The 24283-nt window shown below is 48.1% G+C and overlaps 1 protein-coding gene across 9 annotated transcripts in view; it reads left to right on the top strand.

The window, feature by feature from the left end:
- TTLL11 (tubulin tyrosine ligase like 11) overlaps positions 1-24283 on the top strand; it is a 264739-nt gene that overhangs the window by 180330 nt on the left and 60126 nt on the right. For 8 of the 9 annotated variants that reach the window (XR_004350519.1, XM_032636284.1, XM_032636281.1 and 5 more), the window contains exon 7: positions 20810-21061. The exons of the other annotated variant lie outside the window; for it this stretch is intronic. Coding sequence is in view for 7 of the 8 variants with exons in the window: in XM_032636284.1 (XP_032492175.1) it covers positions 20810-21061 (252 nt within the window). In the remaining variant the exon portion in view is untranslated. The remainder of the gene's footprint in view (positions 1-20809; positions 21062-24283) is intronic. 9 annotated transcript variants of the gene reach the window in all.

Genomic DNA, 24283 nt, shown 5'->3' on the forward strand with positions numbered 1-24283 from the left:
GTTACGGTAACAGACGTTATCTCTAATCCTCGGGCACCTGTGGGAGCGGCCTTGCCCAATTTCACAGGTGAAGCAGCTGAGTCTCCAGAGGTTGGCTCCCTTTCCTCGCTAGGTGTTTTCTGTGCACCTACCGCGTGTTCAGGGCACGGCACTTCGAGTCGGGAGAGAACAAGATGATCCTACCCTCATGGGGCAGGCGGTTTAGAAACAGCCACAGACAAGTAAATGGGCGATTATAGTACAGTGTGAAAACGGCTTCAGAAGAGGTAGAAGTAGGGTGTCGTGAAGCATGGTGAAGGGTGGGCGGGGGGATGGCATTCCCAGCAGAGGCAACAGCACGTGAAAAGGCCCTGGGCTAGTGGACAGCAGGAGGACGTGGTGAGCAGTGTAGTCTGGCTTTAGTTTACATGGGAATATGGTAGGGCGTGGGCTGGAGCAGGACACAGCCAGAGCACAACAGGACTTGACCAGGCTGGGCGAGGGCGGGGTGGTGGTGGTAAACTCTATCCTGTAAGCAGAGAGGGACCAGCCACTGGGGTCAGAGAGGGGCCAGTGCCTTCACGCGCTCGGCCAATATTCGTTGAGCACCTACTCTGTGCCAGGACTGAGGAGTCACTAGTGAACAAACCATCAAAAATCCCTGCCTTCGGGCTTCCCTGGTGGCGCAGTGGTTGAGAGTCCGCCTGCCGATGCGGGGGACACGGGTTCGTGCCCCGGTCCGGGAAGATCCCACATGCCGTGGAGCGGCTGGACCCGTGAGCCATGGCCGCTGAGCCTGCGCGTCCGGAGCCTGTGCTCCGCAGCGGGAGAGGCCACAGCAGTGAGAGGCCTGCGTACCGCCAAAAAAAAAAAAAAAAAAAAAAATCCCTGCCTTCGAGAAACTGACATAGTTTATTGGGGTGGGCGGGAGGAGAGGAGAGGAGGTGGACAATAAACAAAATAAATGAGTAAAATGTCTATTCCGATAAATGGTGATAAGTGCTATGGAGGAGAATGAAGCAAGGAAGGGACTTGGGGCGCTGGGGAAGCGTGGGTTACAGCTTTAAGCAGGGTGGTCAGGGAAGGCCTGTCTGAGAAGGGGCCGTTGTCACAAGCACTTGAAGGAAAGGAAGGAGAGAGCCAGCGACAGGCTCAGGGTCTCAGGGGGACACGCTCGGATCTGCAGTTTGGCTGTGACACGGAGGATGTGTTGGAAGGGAAGGTTGGAAGCAAGGAGACTGGTGAAGGGGCTGATGGAATTCAGGTGACCCGCCAATGGGTCACAGGTGATGGCAGCTTGGATTGCAGGGCATAGCAATGGGGTTGGAAAGAGTGGGCGAACCGAGGTGGCAGAGGGACAAGGTTTGGCTACTCAATGGGGAGGTGAGGGAGAACTGATCTCCTCTCTCTGGCTTCTGTCCCAGGCACTGGGTGGGTGGTGATTCTCTCCTCTGAGTCGGGGACAAAGCTAGAGGCTCAGGTTTGGGGTAGGAGACCCCAAAAGATGAGCTTCAAAGTAAGTTGCCCATGTACACCATGCACACCCATGTTCATAGCAGCACAATTCACAATAGCCGAAAAGTGGAAGCCACCCAGGTATCCACTGATGAATGGGTAAAACCACATGTGGTCGATACACACAACGGAATATCAGTCAGCCTTTAAAAGGAAGGAAATTCTGACACAAGCCACGACACGGAGGGATCTTGAGGACATGGCGCTAAGTGAAATAAGCCAGACACAAAAGGGCAGATACTGTCCGATTCCACTTATATGAGGTCCCTAGTGGAGTCAGATTCATAGAGACAGAAAGTAGGATGGTGGTTGCCAGGGGCTGGGGGCAATGGGGCGTCAGTGTTTAACGGGCACAGAGTTTTATTACCCATTTCTGGAGGTGGACAGTGGTGATGTTTACACAACAGTATGAATGTACTTAATGGCACTGTGTCCATAAAAATGGTTAAAATGGTACGTTTTATGTTTACATAAATTTTATGAAAATGTTTAAAAAAATTTTTTTAAGCATTTTGCCCCAAGTCACATAACTAGGAAGTCCAGCCCACACCTTTGCCTCTCACACCCTTGCCCCTTATCCTGAGCTCTCTGCCTGTAGCTGTTCCGCATCTTCTAGGCTGGCTGGGATCACATGGGAAAGTTCCTTGCATCTCTGAGCCTGTTTGTCCTCAGGAGAGGAAAAGCACAGTGTTGTGAGGGTTAGATGAGTTCATACGCATCACAGGCCTGGCAGAGAGAAAATTCTCATTACATCTCATTACATATTATTACTGTTCTTATGTCAGAACGCCCTGACTTTGGTAACAGCACAGACTAGAATCCATGGTTCAGCACTTGTGAGCTGTATGACCTTTTTTTTTTTTTAACTTATTATTATTTTGGCCACGCCGCACAGCATGTGGGATCTTAGTTCCCCGACCAGGGATCGAACCCGAGCCCCCTGCGGTGGGAGCATGAAGTCTTAACCACTGCCCTGCCAGGGAAGTCCCGTGAGCTGGGTGACCTTGCGCAAATGACTTAGCCTGCCTGAGCCTCAGTTTCCACCTATAAAGAGGGGCTGATAGTTCCTACCTGGCCGGGAGGAGGGCAACACTAAATCACACCTGGATGTCATAGCCTGTGATAAACAGCAGCCGTTACTGTGCGGACATGAGATCACAGTTTATGCGAGGAAAAAATTAACAGATAACATGACTAGTAAATTTAACATTCTTCTCTACTTCCGCACCGTTCTATAGGTAGAAACAGCACCTCCCCTCTGGTAGCTGAGGTGTTTGCAGAGCCCTGAGATTACACCTTTGTGTTGGCTTCACTAACACAGAGCGTCTGATTTGTCTTACAAAGGAGAACCATTCGGCCAAGTCTGAGTAACTGGGCCCCTGCTGTGGGCCTGGCCCCAAGCTGCTGCCGGAGAGCCAGCAGTGAGAAAGATGGGGGGCCCGGCTGCAGAGAGCTAACACTGGCCAAAGGAAGAGCCAGGGATACTATCACAGCAAACTGTACCAGCAGTTAGGAAACCTGGCTTCTTCCTGACCCCCAAAACCCAAGTGCCAGGAAAACTGGGACAAATCACTTCCCATATCCAGAGCTAAGTCTTTTGTACAGAATGAGGACCTCGAACTTGCCAGTCCCTGACTTGAAGCTATTTCCTTTCTAAATGCGTTGATTCCGTTGCCCCGATGCTCTCTCTGGGAGCAGCCCGCAGGATATTCAGGGGAAGTCGGACCAGAGTCACTACCTTCTGTGCTAGACAGACCTGGCCTTGGGAGCTTAGCGGTCAGCCAGGATGGGCTTGAGCTCATGGGTGCTGGGACCCCAGCGGCATGTTGGCGAGGAAGGGGAGGATGCTGGGGCCAAGCGGAGCCTGGGACGCAGAGACCCGGAGCCGGGACTGGAGGCTAAGGCTGCAAGGATTAGGACAGGAGATTCCACAGCCGGGGAGGCTCTGAGCTAACCGGGAGCTGGGCATGGCTTGTGGACAACTTGTGTGTCTGCTCTCGGGGAGCTTCCTGCCTGGAGCATCTTGGGGAGTCTGCTTCACGGCCCACGTTGCCCTTCACCTGTAGGGCTGCGTCCTGGCACTTGCCTAATTGCTGGTCTGCCCTCTGGTCCTCTCTCAATCTCCTGCCACGGCAGGGTCTGCTCATTTCACATGGGACGCTGCACCCGTGCTTTCTTATCTCAGGCCAGAATGGAGTCAAATCCAGCCAAGCCGTGTTCAGGGCCTGGGAATCATTGGTATGTGCACCGGCAAAGCGTTTCCTAGTCCAATTCTCAGTAGCAAACCGAAGTCGATTAACGGGGCGGGCGGGGTGGGGGGGAGATAGATGGCAGGTTATCGTTCAGCCACGGCTGCCATCCATATGCATGAAGTCAAGGGACCTGACTCCCTTGCAGAATTAAGCATAACTTTTAGAGGGACCAGTTTCTGAGCACTCGCTACCTCCTACCCCCCTCTACCCCCGACCACTTCCCTACAAGCCAGAGCAAATGTGGCTTCAGGTCTGGAGAAGCAGAGGACACTGCTCGGGCCGCCCACGTGCAATCTTTGTTCTTGAAGCGTTTGATGGGCCTCTGCCACTTAAGGAATTGGTCACATTCCTTAGTGAGAGAGTGGCATGGACATATATACACTACCAAACGTAAAGTAGATAGCTAGTGGGAAGCAGTCACATAGCACAGGGAGATCAGCTCGGTGCTTTGTGACCACCTAGAGGGGTGGGATGGGGAGGGTGGGAGGGAGACGCAAGAGGGAGGGGATATGGGGATATATGTATACGTATAGCTGATTCACTTTGTTATAAAGCAGAAACTAACACACCATTGTAAAGCAATTACACTCCAACAAAGATGTTAAAAAAAAAAAGAAATTGGTCACATTTAGAATATTCAGCTTCAGTGAACATGTCATGGCTGTGTATAGGAAAAACATACTATTATCTCTAGAGCTCACCTGAAACAACAGGCTTGTTCCTGAAACAGATGTTTTGTAAAACCTGCCATGACAGGCTCATCAGAGCTGGAGATGGGCCAGCGCTGGGTTACTGGCCCCACAAGGGCACAGACATCCCCGCCGGCTTCCTGTCCATCCCCTGCACCTGGGCCAGAAGAGAGGCTCCCCGTGGCTCCTCTTTCTGGCTCTTGGGTTCTGAAGTTAAACATTTTACAAGCTTGATATTACTGTAGACAGAGGCAGCCAGCCAGGTGTGACCTGGGGAGAAGTTTCCCACATAATGACTCAGAATATGTCATTTGGTCCAACTAACATTTATCGAGGGCCTACTATGAACCAGCCACTATTCTAATTGCTTTCAGGTATATTACTTTGCAGTAACTCTCTGAGGTTACCCATTTCAGAGATGAGGAAACGGAGACCTTGTCTTGGTTTCCTAGGGCTGCTGTAACAAGTTACCACACAGGTAGTGGCTTAAAACAACAGAAATGTACTCTCACAGTTCTGGAGGCCAGAAGTCTAAAATCCCAAGGTGCCAGCACGGCTGTGCTCCCTCCTAAGGCTTTAGGAATCTTTTCTTGCTCTTTCCAGGTTTGGGTGGTGTTTCTTGGTTTGTGGCAGCATCACTCCAACCTCTGCCTTTGTCTTCACGCAGCGTCTTCTGTGTGTGTGTCTGTGTCAGGTCTCCCTCTGACTTTCTCTTCTGAGGATACCTGCCAATAGATGTAGGGCCTACTCTAAATCCAGGATAATCTTGTTGCGGCGAGCGGGGGGCTACTCTTCGTTGTGGTGCGCGGGCTTCTCATTGCAGTGGCTTCTCTTGTTGCGGAGCACGGGCTCTAGGGTGCACGGGCTTCAGTAGTTGTGGCGCGAGGGCTCAGTAGCTGTGGCGCACGGGCTTAGTTGCTCCCCAGCATGTGGGATCTTCCCTGACCAGGGATCAAACCCGTTGTCCCCTGCATTGGCAGGCGGATTCTCAACCACTGCGCCACCAGGGAAGTCCCCAGGATAATCTTGAGATTCTTAACTTGATTACATCTGCAAAAACCCTTTTCCAAATAAGGTCACATTGACAGATTCGAGGGGTTTAGGGCCACCATTCAGCTCGCTATAGACCTCTAGCTGTTATCTGGTTGTTTCCTGAAGCCCACACAGCGAGAAAGGGTCGCGTTGGGGAGTAGACCCTGCTGGCTGGCTCTGAGGGGGCCCTCGGTCAGGTCTTCGCCACCCAGATGCTATGCGACAGGCCCCTGTGCTTAAGAAACCTACATCTGGGTGGGAAGGAGCTTTGCGTGTTGGTTACAAACAAGTGAGTCTAGCTGATCCGGGTGACCTTGGGCAAATTATGTGACCACTCTTGTGTCTCATACGGAAAGTGTGCCATGTGGAAAATGGGAATCATATTAAGAATAACAAGGACCTCAAAAGATTGCTGCGGTTGGGGGGGGAGATCCAATGAGAGGATCAAATGAGAGGAGGAGATCAGCAAGGTCCCAGGACCCTGATCCCACAGCCTCTGCCAGTAACCACCGTGCTCTATGCTTCCACCTGTAGGACCCCTCCAAATATTTGAACCCGAGCGTCTGAATGGAAAAAGAACGGGGTGGGGGGGGCGTCTGTTCAGGTCCCCAGAAACCAGGGTGAGGAAGAGGAGGAAGCCATAGCTGACTTTAGGGTTTTGAGCTTGGTTCGCTGGGAGGATGAAGTTGCCAATAACAACATGGAAACATCAAGAAGCTGGTTGGGGGTGGGGAGGTGGGAGATGGACAGGGAATAAATTGTCTTGAGCCTGGAGGCCAGGGGGATATCTGGGTAGATCTGATTGGCAGGCGTTGGACTTAGAAGGTGACTTTTAAAAGCTACACAGAGCTTAAGAGTGAAGGAAAGGGGCTTCCCTTGTGGCGCAGTGGTTGGAAATCTGCCTGCCAATGCAGGGGACACGGGTTCAAGCCCTGGTCCGGGAAGATCCCACATGCCGTGGAGCAACTAAGCCCGTGTGCCATAACTACTGAGTCTGTGCTCTAGAGCCCTCAAGCCACAACTACTGAAGCCCGCGTGCCTGGAGCCCAGGCTCCGCAACAAGAGAAGCCACCGCAATGGGAAGCCCGCGCACCACAACAAAGAGTAGCCCCCGCTCGCCACAACTAGAGAAAGCCCGCGCACAGCAACGAAGACCCAATGTAGCCAAAAACAATAAATAAAAAAAAAAAAAAAAGAGTGAAGGAAAGAATTGAACATGTTTGGCAAGTTCAAGTGCTGTCAGAGATTAAGCCTTTTGCCGGTGCGGGGGAGGGGGTGGAGGGCAGAGGGCGAACCAGAAAAGGGAAAATGAACGTTGTGTTCACACGCTTTGGTTCGTGGTCACAGCACTCCATTCTCCTGCCGGCAAAGTGGGCGCGCTGCTTTTTTCTCCCCAAGCTGTTGCTCAGGTTGCATTAGATCATGGATGGGAAATTGCTGCAGAGACTGTGCACCGAACGGTAGCAAGGGGCATCAGGTATGGGCCTCAGCCACGTCTCCCCAGATCCTGAGCACGACAGGAGAGGCACAAGGGCACTCTTCCCACCTCTGTGTTGTGGCTGAGGAAGTAGTAACTGCTCGTTCACCAGGTTTGAAGTGGCCTTGATGGTGGACTCTATTCATCGTCACCAAATGAACCATATAATAAAAACTGGAATTTCTCCATTCCCTGGCGAGGGGTGGAAGCTTTCGCCACGGTTTTTGTTTTTTTTGGAAAAGCAAGCAGAGCACTTCTCTCACGAGCCTCGCGGAGCGCTTCTGCCGCGACGGGGTAGGTCACTCAACGTTGCCATGACGACCAAGGAAGAGGGCAGCTCTGACTTCAGCTCTTAGTTTCAGGGAAACTAAGTGACAGACTCTTTTGTTTTCTTTCTTGGGGAAGGGGTGCCCCGCCACCTTCCCGTTGGCATGGAAACCTTTCACTCCCACCAGGTGAGGTGGTCAAATGGGGAGATTAATTTATTTGAATGGGCATCTGGAGAGACCACTGTGAAAGGAGAAAGCGTCAGGACATGGTGGTTCTGGCCATGATGACATGATAAGCACCCTGCTCCTCGGGGAGGGGTGGTGGGTGGGCACCGTGGCCTCTAGACCCCAGTCTGTGCGTCTCCAAATCGCTGGAATTTTTCCGCTGCCTTGTATCGAGGACCAGTGATTTGTCTGGCATTCTACAAGCTTCTTTATATTCGGTATTACACTTAGTGCTCACTGCAGCCCTGTGCATTGGTGTTATTGTCACGTTTTGCAGATGAGGAAACTGATGCTCAGAGAGGTTAAGTACCTTCCCCAAGGTCACTCAGCTGGCAAGCGACCATGTCGGAGCTCAAACCCAGACCTGCTTGCTGCATAATCCCTACAACTCTTGCCATTCTGCTGCCCCGCCTTAACCTTGTACTTGAACTTACACGAGCTCTCCGGAGTCTCTAGAGCCATCAGGGAGACATCGTCTAAAAAACGTACCACGATAACTAAACATTTAATACTTCTGTGAGAAACGCCACTGTAAACTGTCTGGATGCCTGCTTGGGGAATTAGGCAATGACAAGATAAATTAAATACTTTAATGGATTTTGACAACAACTCTATGCTAGGGGAATTCAAATTGCATAAAGAAAAAAGTTAGACTTTCTCTCTGGACCTGATTTCTAATATGCATGCCTAATTTATTAGCCACATTTTTTAAAATCTAATTTTGTTAGAACCAAAGTTCTTGGAGGAAAAAAGTGTTGTGGGTTGGAGGAGGCAGTTAAATCTTCTTGGAGGAGGCTGGGCTTGCTCTGACCCCATGTGCATGATTTTTGAGGGGGGTGTTCGATAAATACACATTGAATGAATGATAACCGCTACCATTGCTTTCTCACTTACTAAGCTCTGGCCAGGATGCTAGCCCCTTGTTTTATGTCCTCCCATTGAATCCCTCCATACCCCTGCGATCGAGTTTCTATTGTCCATCTCCATTTTACAGAACAGAAATGGAGGCTAAGTGACAGAGCCACTTTCCCAAAGCCATACCCTTAGTAAGGAGTGGAACCAGAACTACTATTATTCTTTTTTTTTTTTAAACTTGCCAACGATTCCTTCCTTCCTTCCTTCCTTCCCTCCTTCCCTCCTTCCTTCCTTCCTTCCTTCCTTCCTTCCTTCCTTCCTTCCTTCCTTCTTTCTTTCTTTCTTTCTTTCTTTCTTTCTGTAGTTGTGGCACGTGGGCTCAGTAGTTGTGGCACGTGGGCTCAGTAGTTGTGGCGCACGGGCTTAGTTGCTCCCCAGCACGTGGGATCTTCCCAGACCAGGGCTCAAACCTGTGTCCCCTGCATTGGCAGGCAGATTCTTAACCACTGTGCCACCAGGGAAGTCCTGACTATTATTCTTACTACCATAAATTATTATTGTATTATTACCCTAAAAATGGCTTTATAGAACCTCAAGCTGAAAATGACACCCAGAGGTCACCCTGCCCATTTTCTTGTCTTCAGGCAAAATTACAGCAAATTCTTCATGTCATTTGTCTTAAAGAATACTGTTCTTACACAGTCATTTATCTGCGTGTCTTCTGTCTGTTTGTTTTTTGCATCCCCTATTAGACATAGAGTACTGTGAGGGGAACGAACATGGATTCTATCTTTGGCAGGCTCACAGTCTCTGGCAGAAAGAAGCCGCAGACTTAAATAGCCATAATATAAGTTCAGAAGATGACACATTTCACAAGAGAGGTGCAAATGAAGTGCTGTGGGGAATCCAGAAGAGGGTATTTTGGGTAGGAGGGATCAGGGAAGGCTCAGGGCCAGCTGGCATTTGAAGTGAGCTTTGCAGGATGAGCAGGATTGGGGCCTGGCTATTGGTGAGCAGGGGTGAGTGGAGCACAGGCACCCAGGCACAGGGGCCGGCACGCGCCCCTGAAGCATCTCCATGTGTAACTGAAATCGCCCAGGGAGACTGTGTAGGGCAGGAGGCGGGCCAAGGGCAGAGGCTCAGCAGACCATCTACCACGAAGGGTCCTCAGAGGAAGAAAAGCAGAGGATGGAAAGACACCAGGAGAATGCAGGGGCATAGAATGAGAGTTTCAGAAAGAGAGTGGCTGACTGCATCGGATGCTATGAAGAAGCCGAATTAGGGGAAGATCAAGGAGGTCCGTGGCAACGAGGAGGTCGGTGGTAACCTTTGAGAGAGCAGTGTGTTCAGAGCAGTAAAAACAGAAGCCAGCCACTCATCCTGAGGCCAGGAGGGGATCAGCACAGAGGGACTGTCTCTAGGTCGTGCCCCACCTGGGGAGGGCTGTGATTACAGTCTCCTAGCGGAGGGCCAGCAGAGAACCCCCCACCCCCACCCCGGGCACTGCCCAACCTCACGCGGGAAGCCTGGAGAGAGCAGACTCTTGCGAGTCAGACAGACCCAGGTCACCGTGTAGGGGGTGCGTGACCTTGAGTACGTACTTTATTTTACCTGAGCTCAGCTTCGTCTGATGGACAAGAGCTATCACTTCTTGAGTGCTTACGGCATGCTGGGTATGATTCTAAGTGCTCTACGTACATTCGCCCATTTAATCGTCACAACAGTGCTATGATGTAGGTAGAATTATCGTCCCCATTATACAGCTGAAGACACCAAGGCACGAGCAGATTAAGACACTTTCCCAAGGTCATCAGCTAGTTTTGGACAGGGCAAGGATTCCAACCCAACCATGGCTCTGGGATATATGTTAGTATCTCCACCTTAAGGTCTCAGTGTGGCTTAAGCAGTATAATCAGTACACGGGAGAGCTCCTAGCCCAGAGGAGGCTCAATAAGAATTACTCCCTTTCCCTGACCCACTGCAAATTCAAAGTCAGGCAGCCTGGCCCAAGAGAGGCCTGGGGGATCAACCTCATGAGTCCTCACTCACATTAGTGAAAATCTCATGCAGGATGACACACACAGAATCACCTTGCAAAGTCGGGTGCAGATGCCACGAGCCCCTGGGACAGAGTCCAGTGAGAATTGTTTTGCATTCAGCACCCACGCAGCAGGGATTGGCCAGCTGCCGCCCTGCGAATCAGTGACAAGTGAAATTCACAAAGCGAGCAGATTTCATCTGAAATCTGGAGGAAGGAGTATATTTGACCAGGATATGCCTACTGAATCCCTGACTAAGGGTTCACTGGGTGCACAGTATACAAAAGGGAATTAGGATTACCATAGAAGAGGAACTGGGGTTTGGATGAAATTGAATGCCAAAAAGAATTACAGTCTAGGCAAAGGATGACTTCTATGCGTGGGTTTCCCCACTTATTGTCTGGATTCACGCAGCCCTGTACTTTGGTGCAGAACTGTGTTTAAGCATTAAAATGCTTTTTGTTGCGGATAGGCCCTGAGGATGTAATTAAGAGGATCCCTTCGTTAGCAGAACTGTACAGCGCAAGCTCAAGTTGGCCTTTTCTGCTAATTTCGGAGGTGGTAAAACAGAGGCTAATACAACCAGTAATTACAACCGTCACACAGACAGTGCCTTGCTGTCGCTACTAGGAAATCTTTGTTCTCCCCAAGTGTTGACAGTATATTCCCAGTAAACTGGGAGAGAAAAAAGTGGAAGAAAGATTCATTCTGGCAACCAGAAGGAGGGCTGTGGCAGTGTAGGGGTTAAAAATGTGACCTCTGGAGCTAGGCCACTGGATTCCAGTCCCAGTCTTATCCCTTAGGCAGCTGACTTAACTTCTCAAAGCTTCAGCATCCTCAGATGTCAACTGGAGTCAGTCATTTTGTCTAATTGATAGAATGGACACGGGAACTCACTGAAACAATGACTATATTCACTACCAGTTATTCTGAACAGTGCCAGGAACTGTGTAGGGGTTATAGTCATAAACAAACAAGAGAGGTGTCACCCTTCCAGGCTTCCAGTCCAGTGAGAGAAACAGGCATCAAACAGACAATTGCACAAATACAAATAACCATATAGGTATAATTGTGACAACGACTCTGAAGAAAAAAATAATGGTGACGGCAATGATGATGACGTACAAAGCCTGGAATGTTATATAGAAAAGCATGGTTGATTGAACTCTGGAAGCTATGGGAAGCTTTTTGGAAAAGGTGATACAGAATCTCAGATTTGAAGGACGAGTGTTTTTCAAGTGGATACTTTGGGAAAGAGCATTTATAAAAAAGAGGGAGGACTGTGGCATGTAGACAACAAGGCAGGCAAAGCAGGCAGCGACCAGACCCGCTGGGCCCCGAGCTCTCTGGCCGAGGGTGAGGCCCTGTCCAGCGGGCCTCGGGCAGCCCGTGCAGGCCAGGCTTGTCATTTGAAAACCGTTCCTCCAGGATCCAGCAAAAAACTAAGCACGAGCCCAGTCATCCACAGAAAGACAGCGGCCAGCTACTCAGTGGGTTTACACAGGGACTCTGCAGCCCTTGGGGCAAAAAGATTTCTCCTCCATGCCGGCCAGCGTGGTCGGATGTGTCTGAAGCTGCTCATTCAGAATCAGAATTTTGGCCACTCTGGTGTTTTAGCTCAGTAGTGGTGTCGGATTTTGTTTTTTTTTTTTTTCTTTCTGTTTTCAAGGTTCTGAACAGGAAGTCAGAACTGGGCCTGCCCTTGCTACCACCATCTTTCACTTGATGCCTCCCCTCAAGCAAGTGACTCTGCTTTGACTTCCCAATATTATTTCAAAAGGAAAACGAGACGAGATGATTGCTAGGGCCCTTTCTACTCCTCAGTTTAACTTCTGTTTTATGTGGGGCGCAGCAGATATCCCTCTCTGTGCATGATTCTGTGACATCAGTAATCCTCAGTAGAGAACCAGGGTCTCAGATAAGGGTCAGTTATCCAGCGAGGCCTGAGATAATGAGACTGACTCACTTATTTAGGGGATTTGTTTAGGTTCGGACAAGAGGGTAGGTGCACTCTGACCCCGGGCGGCAGGCAGTCGAAGGAGCTAGAGAACAATACAGTGTCTGGTCACGTGGGCCGGGGGTGGGGCAGAATGCCAAAAAGTGGTTAAAGAAAGCCTGTATTCTCCTGAGTTCCCGGAGGTGTGTGCCGATCTCTCCGGCTGAAGCTGGGGACAAGACAGTGAGCCCCTCGAGATGGTGACACGTGGGAGATAAAGATGCTGGTGATTATAACCAAAGTGGCTAACAGGAATTGGGGCACCGTGCCAAGTACCACGTATCCATTTTCTCTGTAATTACATCAGTCCTATAGTTTAGGTACCATTATTATTCCCATTTTATATAAGAGGATACTGAAGCTTTGAGGTTATATGACTTGCCTGAGGTCACCCAGCTCAAGAATACAGAGCTGGGATTCCAGCGGTGACTCTGGACGAACCCCAGAACCCACGCCCCGGGTTCCCCAGGCCGGCGCCTGTGGGGAGGAGCTGTCTGGCAGCATCTCCTCCCACCCTCCCCGGCCTGAGTGACAGTACATTTCACTGTCTCTTACTGCCCGTGCCCAGAGACAAAGAAAGCAAGAGGGACCAGGGCGAAGATACTCATTCTGGGCAGAGGGACAGAGCAGGGAGAGCCCTGTGGGAAAAGAATCCCTTTGGGAGGCCTTTGTTAAACGAGCTGTCGGTTTGTTCATCTGGAAGATGAGAGGACCGGGCCACATGACCCCTAAAGGCACTTCCAGCTCGGAAATCGCCTGAGTTCTGGGTCTGCGGGAAAGGGGGCCTTGGACTAGGTCTGTATGCTTGTTCTTTTGTTAATTCGTTGCCTGGCCCGATGGGTAGATGCTCGTGCAGCATACCCAGCCTGGTGGCTCCGGGAATTCATCCCAGGCGGGGGCAGAGACCTAGTCTGCTGCTGCCTCCATCGGGAGCCTCCGTTAATTCCCACACATGCGACACACAGCGCCTCAGTGATCGTGTGGGCCTGAAACTGTAAAACAGAGATTGATTTGTTGGGCAGTGGAAATGGAACAGCCCCATCCGGATATATCGTCGCACTGAGGTCAGTTACAACTCCCCCCCCCCGACCCAGCAGAATCATCTGGATGCTCTACACATAGGCTGTGTTTTTGATCCTAAAGAATGCAACAGTTTTGTGCTGGGCTTAGACTAAGTGCCCTCCCAACCGCTCTCCCTCGTAAGTAGGATAAGTAGGAGACTTCTCTCCCATTGAAAAGGAGGAAAAAATGAGTTCAGAGAAGTTTCATAACTACACTGAGTTGTAACATGATGGAGTGGAAAGGGCCTGGGCTTTGAACTCAAGCAGATCCTTGTTCAAATCCTCACTCAGCCAGTTAATAGCTGAGTGACCTTTGGAAAGTAGCCTAACCTCTCTGAAGCTCATTTGTCAGCAGCAGAATGGAGCCACTTATTATACCTAACTCATAAGGATCATTGCCAGGGTCAAATGAGATGTTACAAGTAACCGACCTGACTCTCAGATATTTAATGCCCGATAACTCCTCATGTATAGAAGAAGCCGTAGTGCAGTGGTTAGAAACAAGGACACTGGCACCTGCCTGCCTGGCTCTCTGTCCTGGGTCTACAACCTATTAATTTGTATCTTTGTGCCTTGGTTTCCACATCTGTAAAATGGGAATAATGATAATGCCTGCTTTGTAGGATTTTATCAAGACTAAATGTTTTAAGATGGCAGTTCCTGGCACATAATCAATATCATCACCATTGTGTTTTATGGTTGATGTGACACTGTGCTGTGGAGGAAAGTGATTGAGAGAGGTGGAAGCGGCCAGGCAAGCATTCATAGGAACACTGCACGAAGCGGAGCCAGTGGGAATAGACCCAGCATGGATCTAGGTCTCACAGGGACTAGAGCATCAGCCAGAATCCCTCACTAAATCCCTTTCTTCATCACTTTGGAAACACATGCCTCACCCGTCTATCGCCTTCTCTTCAAACAATATAGCATTGCCATCAAGCAAATGGGGCCCCTGTGATGGAAGAGATTTATCAAATGACAGAGCCAGGCTACATGGTAGTTCCGTTTATTTTTAGTGACTTTATCCTCCAGCTCTTTAAATTAGCTGCTGGGCTAACTTAAGGGACTTCTTTGGTGCATTGTTGGCCGTTTCTTCCGGAATGCCAATGGGCCTTTGAAATCCCCGAGGGGCTTTGGGGGGGGGGGGGGGACATGTCTTGGCCAAACGGTGGGGAAAGGAGCCTGCCTACCTCCCTCCATTTGCCAGGACCGTCCCGCTGCCCACCAGGCTCTCCTGTCAAGCCACAGGATTGCCCGGGAACATGATCCAGAGCCTTTGCTCCCTTTCTATCCTCCGAGATCAAGCAGTTGCCAAATCCATCTTCTTTCACCGAGACCAGTGATTCTTAGACTTCAGCCCGCATCAGAATCCCCCACAGGGCTTGCTAAGGCAGAGCTTCTGAGGCCATAGGTCTGGGGTCGGGCCAAGAGTGTGCTTCTCTAACAAGGACTCAGGGATGCTGATGCTGCTGGACCAGGGACCACGCTTTCAGAATCCCTGAGCTTGAGTGTTCCAGTAGCTTCCTAACATCGTCCACTCCCCCCGCGATCCAGGATACACACTGCTGGCAGATTCATTCATCTTCTCTGAACTTCTGATTTTGCCACTCCTTTCCCCCAAATCTACCACAACCTTGTCATCTCCTACACTGCCACATCCAAGCTCCCTTGTCTGACACTCAAGATCCTATAAGACCCAGACCCAAGCTGGCTTCCTGGTCATATTCCTACCTGCTCCCCTTCATGTACACGACTAAGACCCAGCAAGCCGACCTACTTCCATATGCTCCAGGTCCCATCTCTGGATGCTCACCTGGCCACTCCCACCTGGCTCAGTCATTGTTTATGGATGGGTCTAGTCTTCCCCCCACTGGGTCATGTGCTTCTGGGTAGCTAGGACTGTGTATACCTCACCTGTGTAGCCCAGGCCCCTGGGACAGGTAAGCGCTTGAGAAATGGTTCATGAACGAATAAATTATTGAAGGATGCTTCACTAAAAATGGGAATTATTTCTCTGAGAGAATTCAAGCACCTTCTCTGAAGCTGGAACTTGCTGTATCTACCTTCCTATTTTGCTAACTCCCTAGAATGTATACATATATAGTTTGTACATCAGAAGAAAAGTCTTTGGTTTGATTTAAATCAAATTAGCAGAAGAGCTACACAGTGAGCTAAGCCTTGAGTGTGTAGTGAGACAGTCTGGAGTACAAATTCTGATTCCACCATTGATTTGTGACATTGGGCAAGTATTAAGGTTCTCTGGGCCTCAGGTTCCTAATTTGTAAAATGGGACTAGTTTCTACCTACCTTGTAGCATTGTTTCGAGAAACCAGTGAGATCATATATAGGTAGTAAGCTGCTTGACACAGAGTGGGTCCCTGATAAATAGTAGTATTCTTAACAGTAGGCTTTCCAGGCCAAATAGTGGTAGGTGGTTTTTCACAAGAGTTTTAATAAAACAAAATTCCATTTTATTTGAAAGACAATAATAGATAAAACATTCCAGGATTCTTTCCCCTATTTTAATGAATCAAGGACACACCAAATTCAATTTAAGAAAAAATACCCCAAAGGACCCCAAGTAAGCTGGATTTATATTTTCTTTACCAGTCACTTCTATTTCATAAGTCTGACTTTTCCATTAAAATGCTATTAGGTAAAAACAGGACTTTACAGTATTTGTGATAACTTGGACCTCAGTGTGATAATTGGAATTATCTCCAGCAGAATAACCATTTCTCCTTGTTTTATTTCCTCTTATGTATCAGCCATATCTTTACTGCCTTCTTCCAGTTGAGTAAAACCACTTCTGCCTGAATTTGTGGTTTTGAGTCCATGAAAATATCTGTGGCTTTGAGGGCCCTTTTCATCCTGAGGTTATTAATTGGGATTCAGGAAGGAAGGGGGATGGTAGTCATCCAGTAAGAAAGGTGAGAGGCTTTCATGGAGAAGAGAAGACAGACCCATCCTGTGAGGCTCTGAGGGTAGGTTGGGATGTGGGCTATGGACACCAGAGGGAGAACAGCCTCTGACGTGCCATGCAGAAAACCTTCCCAGCCTGAGAGGTGGCCTGGAGGTGGTGAGGTCCCCCTCATCAGGTAACCCAAGCTACGGCCACCCCCTTGGATGATCTGCCAGTCAGATGACCCACTGGTGCTAATGTCCTATCTACCTGGGAGTCATTTCTTCTCTAAAATGACATCATTGTGGAAAGGTTAGGAGCTAGACAGAGGTGGTGGTTGCACGACATTGTGCATTGCATGCTTTAAAATGGTTAAAATGGTGAATTTTATGTTACGTACAGTAGACCACAATAAAAGAAAATAGATGACATCGTTGGACAGAATGATCTCCAAGGCTGCTGCTAGCTGTTAACGTGTTATGTTTCTGGGAGGGAGCACATGGCTTAGGGGACTGGCTCCCAGACCCTATATAGTCAAAGACGAGCCATGTAGACAATATCTGACTGACAGGGAATGGCCAATTAAATTACGGTTCAGGCATAACATGGAACATTATATGTCCATGAGAGACTATGCTCATGAAAGCATACTTAATGCCATGGGGAGACACTTATGATATAACCCAGGATGTGATCCTAACTTAGAAACATAGATAAAAAGTCAAAACATTAGTAGTGTTTATCCCTGAATTGTGGGATTACAAATGACTCTGATTCCTTTATACAGTTCTCAGAATGCTTACAAAGACCATGAATTACTATTATAATTTTTTAAAAACTATTTAAAAACAAAAATAACAGTCCTTTGGATTTGGTAACCCCCAATGTGAACCATGATGTGCTTTGGAATAATAGGGCAGCAAGATGGAAACAGCCCTGGTTAGGAGAACTGATGTGTAATTCCAGTCCAGCCAAGGCAAAGAGCTGCTTCGCCTTGTTGCGCCTCAGTTTCTCCGTCTGGAAGAGGGGTATAAAAATAACAGTGTACTGCACATGTTTTGTGAAGAGCAAATGAGATCACGAAAGTGGGACGGTTCTGTTGATTGAAGAGTTCTCAGCCGTTTTCTTTGTCATGGAGTGTATTCAAACTGTGTATTTCCAAATCTTTTCTTTAACAAAAACTTAATGAGTGCTTTTGAAGTTAGTGATTGCCACTTATCCAGGAATTTAAGAGCTAATTTCCAGTAACAGTGCTGCTTTTTTTCTCATCTTTCTTCCTATAACCTTAATGTGAAAACATTTTATTTCATCTGAAGTGTAACCACCTGACTTTTATTTACAGTCTTAAACTCAAGGAGGTGATGATAAAACCAGTTTAGCTGAAGGGAAGTTGCACCCACTCCATCCCACTCCCCCTGGGAATGCAGTGCTTCTCCGGAGGAATAAGGTCCCTCCTCTTTGTAGGAGGGAGCATTTGTTTCCCCGGAACCATCCACATTGTTGAACTTTAGAAGAGGTTTTCCTTTGCGCTTCTCTGGTTCTGCCTGTCCTCGCTTTGAGACCCACTTAGAAGGAACCATGAACAGAACTTACAGGACCTTTTATTCACACAAGGGGGTTCTCTTTCTTGGAGGCTGGCTCCTTGGACCAGCATAAAGAAAAGACCATTCTGGTAGGGCCGTCAAGTATGCTGTTTCTCTCTCGAACCTCTTTCCCGTTTAAACGAGCTTATGGGGCGGGTACAAAGCATCATAACCTTGATGTTTTATTTGAAGCTCACCTTGCTGTTAAAAGCAAACTTTCCCAATTCAACAAATTCAGTGAAACATTTCCGAAGAACCTAATACGTGCCAGGTCCTGTGGAAATAGAGTCGAATAAGGTGTGGTCCTTGCCTTCAACGAGCTCACAAAACAGTGAGAAGGACTGGCGTGTAAGGAAGTGCAGCGCAGTTGATGAGAGGAGTGAAGTCCGAGGGGCAGGAGTGGGACATGAAAGACAGTCTTCAGCACGGGCAAGGGAACAGCTGAGCTGGTTCTGAAAGTGGAACAGAAATGTGCCAGGCAGCCAGGGCTGGGAAAGTCTTCAAGGGCTGAGGCAAGCAGGTATGAAGGTACCAAGACAGCCCAGCTTGGTGACTGACGGTGTGCTTGGAAGTGGGAGCTCTGGGGACGAGACCATTTAATAAAGAGAAGAAAAGAGTAGAAAATGGCCTTGGTATTGAGCTCAGCACCATGGGATGTGGCTCTTCTCTTCCTGGATCTCTTAGCCAGCTGGGCAGTACTTACTGGCCGTTCACACCGCGCTCAGGGTGTTACCAAGTCCAAGCTCGTACTGCTCGCCGCACGACAGGACGATAAATAGAGAGACAGGTTGTTGGGGCAAGGAATAGCGCCTTTATTCAGAAAATCAGCAGACTGAGAAGATGGTTGGAGGATATGGGGAGGGGGAAGGGTGAGTTTTGACAGGGCGAGAGAGAGTCATGGACATATACACACTAACAAACGTAGTAAGGTAGATAGCTGGGGGGAAGCAGCCGCAAGGCACAGGGATATTAGCTCGGTGCTTTGGGACAGCCTGGAGGGGTGGGATGGGGAGAGTGGGTGGGAGGGAGACGCAAGAGGGAAGACATATGGGAACATATGTATATGTATAGCTGATTCACTTTGTTATAAAGCAGAAACTAACACACCATTGTAAAGCAATTATACCCCAATAAAGATGTTAAAAATAAATAAATAAATAAATAAAAGCTAAAAAAAAAAAAAAAAAAAAAGAAGATGGTTGCCTAGCGTCCCAAAGAACCATCTTCCTGGAGTTAGAATTCAGGCTGCTTTTATACTAAAAGGGGAGGGGGTAAAGTCCTGGTTACAGTCAGACTCCAGAGGGGATGTGTTAATTTCTTCCTTCCTGCAGCCATTCACAGGTGGGCCTAGTCAGGAGGTCTCCTGTGAGCTAAACAAAGGTATTTTACCTTAACACTCATCACATGGGAGGCAGGGTTCCCAGAGACGGCCATTATGTATCATTTAGGCTTACAGGTAACATCCCTTTAGTGATTAACTTGTAGCAAAAGCAGGAGAACACAAAGGTTAAAGTAAAAGTAACAGATTCAATGTGGAGTCAGATTTGTTGTTCCCTATTACAAGGGTTCTGTCTCTGGAATGGACACACAGGTGGAAAGGGTTACGCCTGGCCCCTCATTCGCTATGGGCAGGACAAGAGACAGGAAAGCAAGGTGAGCTGCAGGTGCAGAGACAGGCCTGAGTGTGGAAGGGGGCTGGGCGTCCAGCAAGCATGGGTCTCTATGTCCAGGCCAGGCCGTGACTGGGGCGGCAGCAGAGGTCAAGGCCTTGAAGGGTACGGTGTGTCTAAGGCAATGACAAGAAATAAGGAGGGCAGAGAGGGAATCAGGCAGGGCCTTGCGTGCCAGAGGGAGGAGTATGGACTTTATCATGTAGGCACTCGGGAACCACAAAGAACTGTAGGAAGTGCGCATCCCAGCCAGGTCTGCTTTCAAAGGGCACCTCAGGTGCCATGTGGAGGATGGGTCTGTGGATGGGAAAGGCCGGAGGCGGGAGACCCCATTGTTAGAGTCCAGGAGAGAGCAGACAAGGCCAGGGCAGGGGGAGAGTGGAGTGGGTTCCAGGGAACATTAAGGATGCTGTGGAGACAGAGGGAGAGGAGGGGTTGGAAACATTCAGATGTTTCCTGCTTGGGTCACTGACAGACGGTGGTGACATTCGAGGAGACAGGGAGTGTGGATTTGGGGTGAGGGGAAATGGTCATGTCAGTGTGAGATTCCCACGGGTCACCCTGGAGGGTGAACAGGTGATAGCTGGATCTGTGTGTCTGGAGGTGAGAAGAACATTCCAGCTGGAGGTGCATATCTGAGAGTTAGTGGCTGTGAACTTTCTCGAGTATCAGGATGATTTCCGAAGAAAATATCCAGACTAAGGAATCACAACAGTACGATCATTTCTTTTGTACGAGTTCCAAATAAGAAAATAGTTAAGCCACAAAATCCCGTTGTGCCTGTTCCTAGAATTGGGTGACTGCTGTATCTTTGCACATTGTTCACTGAACTGTCTGTGGCTTCTTGCCAGCCCTCAATGAGATTTTTATATTTCTTAATTATTCAATTACTACCCATAAGTAGGAGTTTGAAATCAAACCCAGACTGCTTTATAATAGAGTATTCTCTTCAGTCATGAGTACGGAAAAGGAAATTGTCCATATTGGGAAGCCAGGATGGTAGAACGGAGGAAGTGTAAGTGTCTAGTCCCGGCTCTGTCCTGGGTTCAAGTTCTGGCTTTGCTACGCCCTAGCCATGTGAGCTTGGGTAGGTCACTTCTTTGAGGTCAGTTCTCTGGTTTGTGCATTAAGAATAGTAATGATACACCCCCCCTGCAGGTTGCTATAAATCTAAAGGAAAGGAGAATTTGCAAGGGAAAGCAATCTGTGTGCTGTAAAGCCCGCTCTAAATGTTGGTTCTGTCGTTAACTCCTTGTGTGCTGCAGGTCTCAGCAGCTTGGGAAGCCGTTAGCCTCAAAGGAAGAGCCTTCTGAGAGCGATCGGGCCAGTGCCTCGGCAGGCAGCGCCCATCCCGAAGCCCACCTGCCCTCCATCTGCCTCAAGCAGGTGTTCCCCAAGTATGCAAAGCAGTTCAACTACCTGCGCCTGGTGGACAGGATGGCAAACCTGTTTATCCGGTTCCTGGGTATCAAGGGGACAATGAAGTTGGGACCAACAGGCTTTCGTACCTTCATAAGGTCAGTGAGACCAGCTCCTCTGGCAGGGTGGAGACCAGCCCCGCATCTGGCTGGTCCCGTCTCTCTGACTGTGCCTGGGAGAATCTGTGATGCCAGATCACGGCCCCACTTGGGGTTGGATTGGCCCAGCAGCTGGCACTGGGCCTGGCACATAGTAGACTCTTGTTTGTTGAATGAATTAATGAATGTTACGGATGTGACAGTATTCGCAACATTATGTTTGTGGTTAGAAAACAATTCTGCGTTACCCTGAGCTAGGTCCTTATTCATATATGAATAATTGCCCCTTGGACTCAGACAGACCTCGTGCTTCTAAAACTGGGGTGATGTTCTCCCAGTGGTACGTGGCTGAGTGCTGAGCTTTTATGAAGCCACAGCAGAGAAACAAGCCACATCTTCCAAAGTGTCAATTTCAGGAGAGAAAAGTTGAATAATTCAGTTGATAAATAATTTAATACATTTGTTCTAATATAAAAATAATGTGGTTATATTACAGAGTATAATACAAAATTTGCATGAATTTTAAAGATAAAACATGAGACAAAGAAATCATGTTTTTGCCACAGCCTATAAAATAAGCCATTGCCACTTAATCTCCCAAGATTATTCATTAACTTGCCTCTACCCTCTGGGATACTTTGGGGGCAGTACAGGAGCACTTACTAGCTGTGTGACCTTGGGTAAGTTAATGACAGTCTCTGAACCTCAATGGTCCTATAAAATGGAGATGAAACTATCAGTACCCTAGGATTGTATGTTATACACCTCAGCGGAACTACCTGCCAGCATCCCACGTTGCTATTGTCTTTCTCATCGTTGGTTTTAATATTTCTATCTGGCAACACAAAGTCACCCTGTTCATAGTTTTTTTTCATGAAAGCAAATAATTGGAAGTCTTGAATTGGAAACCATTTGTCATATGCTTTTCTCTAAATGAATTTTATAAATTCTAACTCTAGCGCTCTGATACTCCTGATAGGGTGGCCTGAAGAAGTATCAGCAGGAATTTTTGCCATCTCAGCAAACCTGAAGTCATATTTGCACAGTGATTTTGAGAGGGGCTTTGTGTTAGTTTCAGGGGAAAAGAAAACCCCATGGAAAGAGCACAAGCTTTGGGGTTCGGCTTCAGAGCCAAGCACATTACTTAACAGCTGTGTGGCTTTGGGCACATTCCTTATCTTCTCTGAGTCTCAGTTCCCTCATCTGTAAAATGGGAATGATCTCTCCCACCTTGCAGGAGTGTTATGAGGTTGGGACGTAATATATCATAAAGGATCTGGCCCGCTGCCAAGTTTACGGGAGCTGTTTGTGAAATGGAAGTCTTTTGTTATTATTTCCATGAGGCAGAGGGAATTTTCAAGGAAGTCAACAGGCACGTTATTTCCCTGAGAAAACTACCTAACATGATACCCTCTGACTCATTTAAGAATTGCATTTGACTTGTAGGAATAGATACCCATCTATAAATGGTTTAAAGAGTAAAATTAATTTTCTTCTCATATAACAGGAAATTTGGCAGTGGGGCTTCGAGGGCTGGTTAATGACCCCACAATGTGATCAACTCCCCAGTTTCTGTCTTTGTGCTTACCCACCCTGAGCATGTGCTTCAAGCTTCAGGGTTGCCGTATGGTCACAAGATGGCTGCTCAAAATCCAGCCATCATGGTCAAGTTCCAGGCAGGAAAAAGGAAGAAGGAAGGAAGAGCAAAAGACGTTGGTCGGATGCTTCCTTTTAACTCCTAATACAATTCTACTAAAATGTAAGAGAGAGGGAGAGATTTGAAAAAGAATTACATATCACAAGAATCACAATCTCAGTTTGCCTGAGGATGGGGTGGGGGGAGGGTGCAGGCAGGAAGGATAAACAAACCAGTGGGTGGGGTCTAGAAGGATGAGGGGGGGCGGGGCTGTGGCAAAAGGAAAGGTTGTTGCCGGGCTAGTATTAACCAAAGCTTTTGATTTTTCAAGAGAAGCTAGAAATATTGATTTTTGTGTAAAATATCAATGCATGTATATACTGAATGTTGGCGATTCAGAAAATAATTCTGGGTTCAATCGAAGCGTGGCGGCCCATAGAGTCCACCGGTGTGTTACCTCTGGTGTGAGAGGCTGAGGTAAATATTAAGAGGACTGGTATGTTCATATACAGTGTTGAAAAGAAAATTCCTGAAAAGAATTGAGAGCGGTTCTAGCAAAGAAGATACTTAAAATGCACTCAGACTGAAACTGGATGATGTGAAAAATATTGCTACGAATCTGTCTCTGTGTGAGAGGCTTTATGATTTTTCCACCCCTTTGTTCTCTATAATTAAGAGTGTTTGCATGAAAAACCCACCTTTGTGACATTAGCGACTATTAGGTCCTGTGGCCGTCATTCCCAACCTGTGGCCAAGTACTGTTAGTGGGAGCGATGGTGACCGTGACAAGTGACAATGTCTTCAGGTAGGGAAGAGGCAGCCGGAGCAGAAGGACCCAGACTGTGAGCCCCTCTCCCCTCCCTCTGTACCCACCCAGCAAGTGTCCTGAGTAATGAAGGGTGCAGGAAGAAATGGAGAAAACATTGCACAACTGTTAATAGATTTCTCCTTTTCAAATGTACCAAGACATCCGAACAGCCAACTTTGTTGTAAAAGATGATCTTCTGTGCTTTCAGATTTATATCTGAGTGTGTTCCGTCTCGCCAGCTAAATTTAACAGCACGTGTTTTCTCTTGCTAACAACTATTCTCTCTCTGCTTTCCACTTCAGTTTAAATTTCGCTTCATTATGAATTAATAATATTTATGCCATGTGTTAAATCAAACCAAGTGCCCTTCTCTGGGGCACTGTGCCAGAGACATATTTGCTGGCTAGAGACCCTCCCTTCTGAGCTCCCACGCAAAGGGCAGAAGTTGAACTTGACTTTCGTCTGTTCTACCCACTCTTTCTCTTCAAGTTCCTTGAAGAGAACTGGAGGGAACAAAATAATAAACATTCCGATTGAATTGATTTTCAGTGACCATCTCTCATAACGTGCTGCATAGATCAGCAATTTTAGGAGTGAATTATGCTAATGCCAGTCTGGCCGTATTCTATTTTTCTTTTCCACCAAGAAATGAGAAATAATGAACTGTCATCCTCTCGTCTAGAATTAACTCTATCTAACCAGCTTGTCGTGTCATTTCCTCAGGAGGCATAAAACAGTAGCACGTATTACGATGAATTAAGCACCTCTTTGCTCTCTC

Source organism: Phocoena sinus, chromosome 6 (genome assembly GCF_008692025.1).
Source record: "Phocoena sinus isolate mPhoSin1 chromosome 6, mPhoSin1.pri, whole genome shotgun sequence".
Classification (NCBI taxonomy): Eukaryota; Metazoa; Chordata; class Mammalia; order Artiodactyla; family Phocoenidae; genus Phocoena; species Phocoena sinus.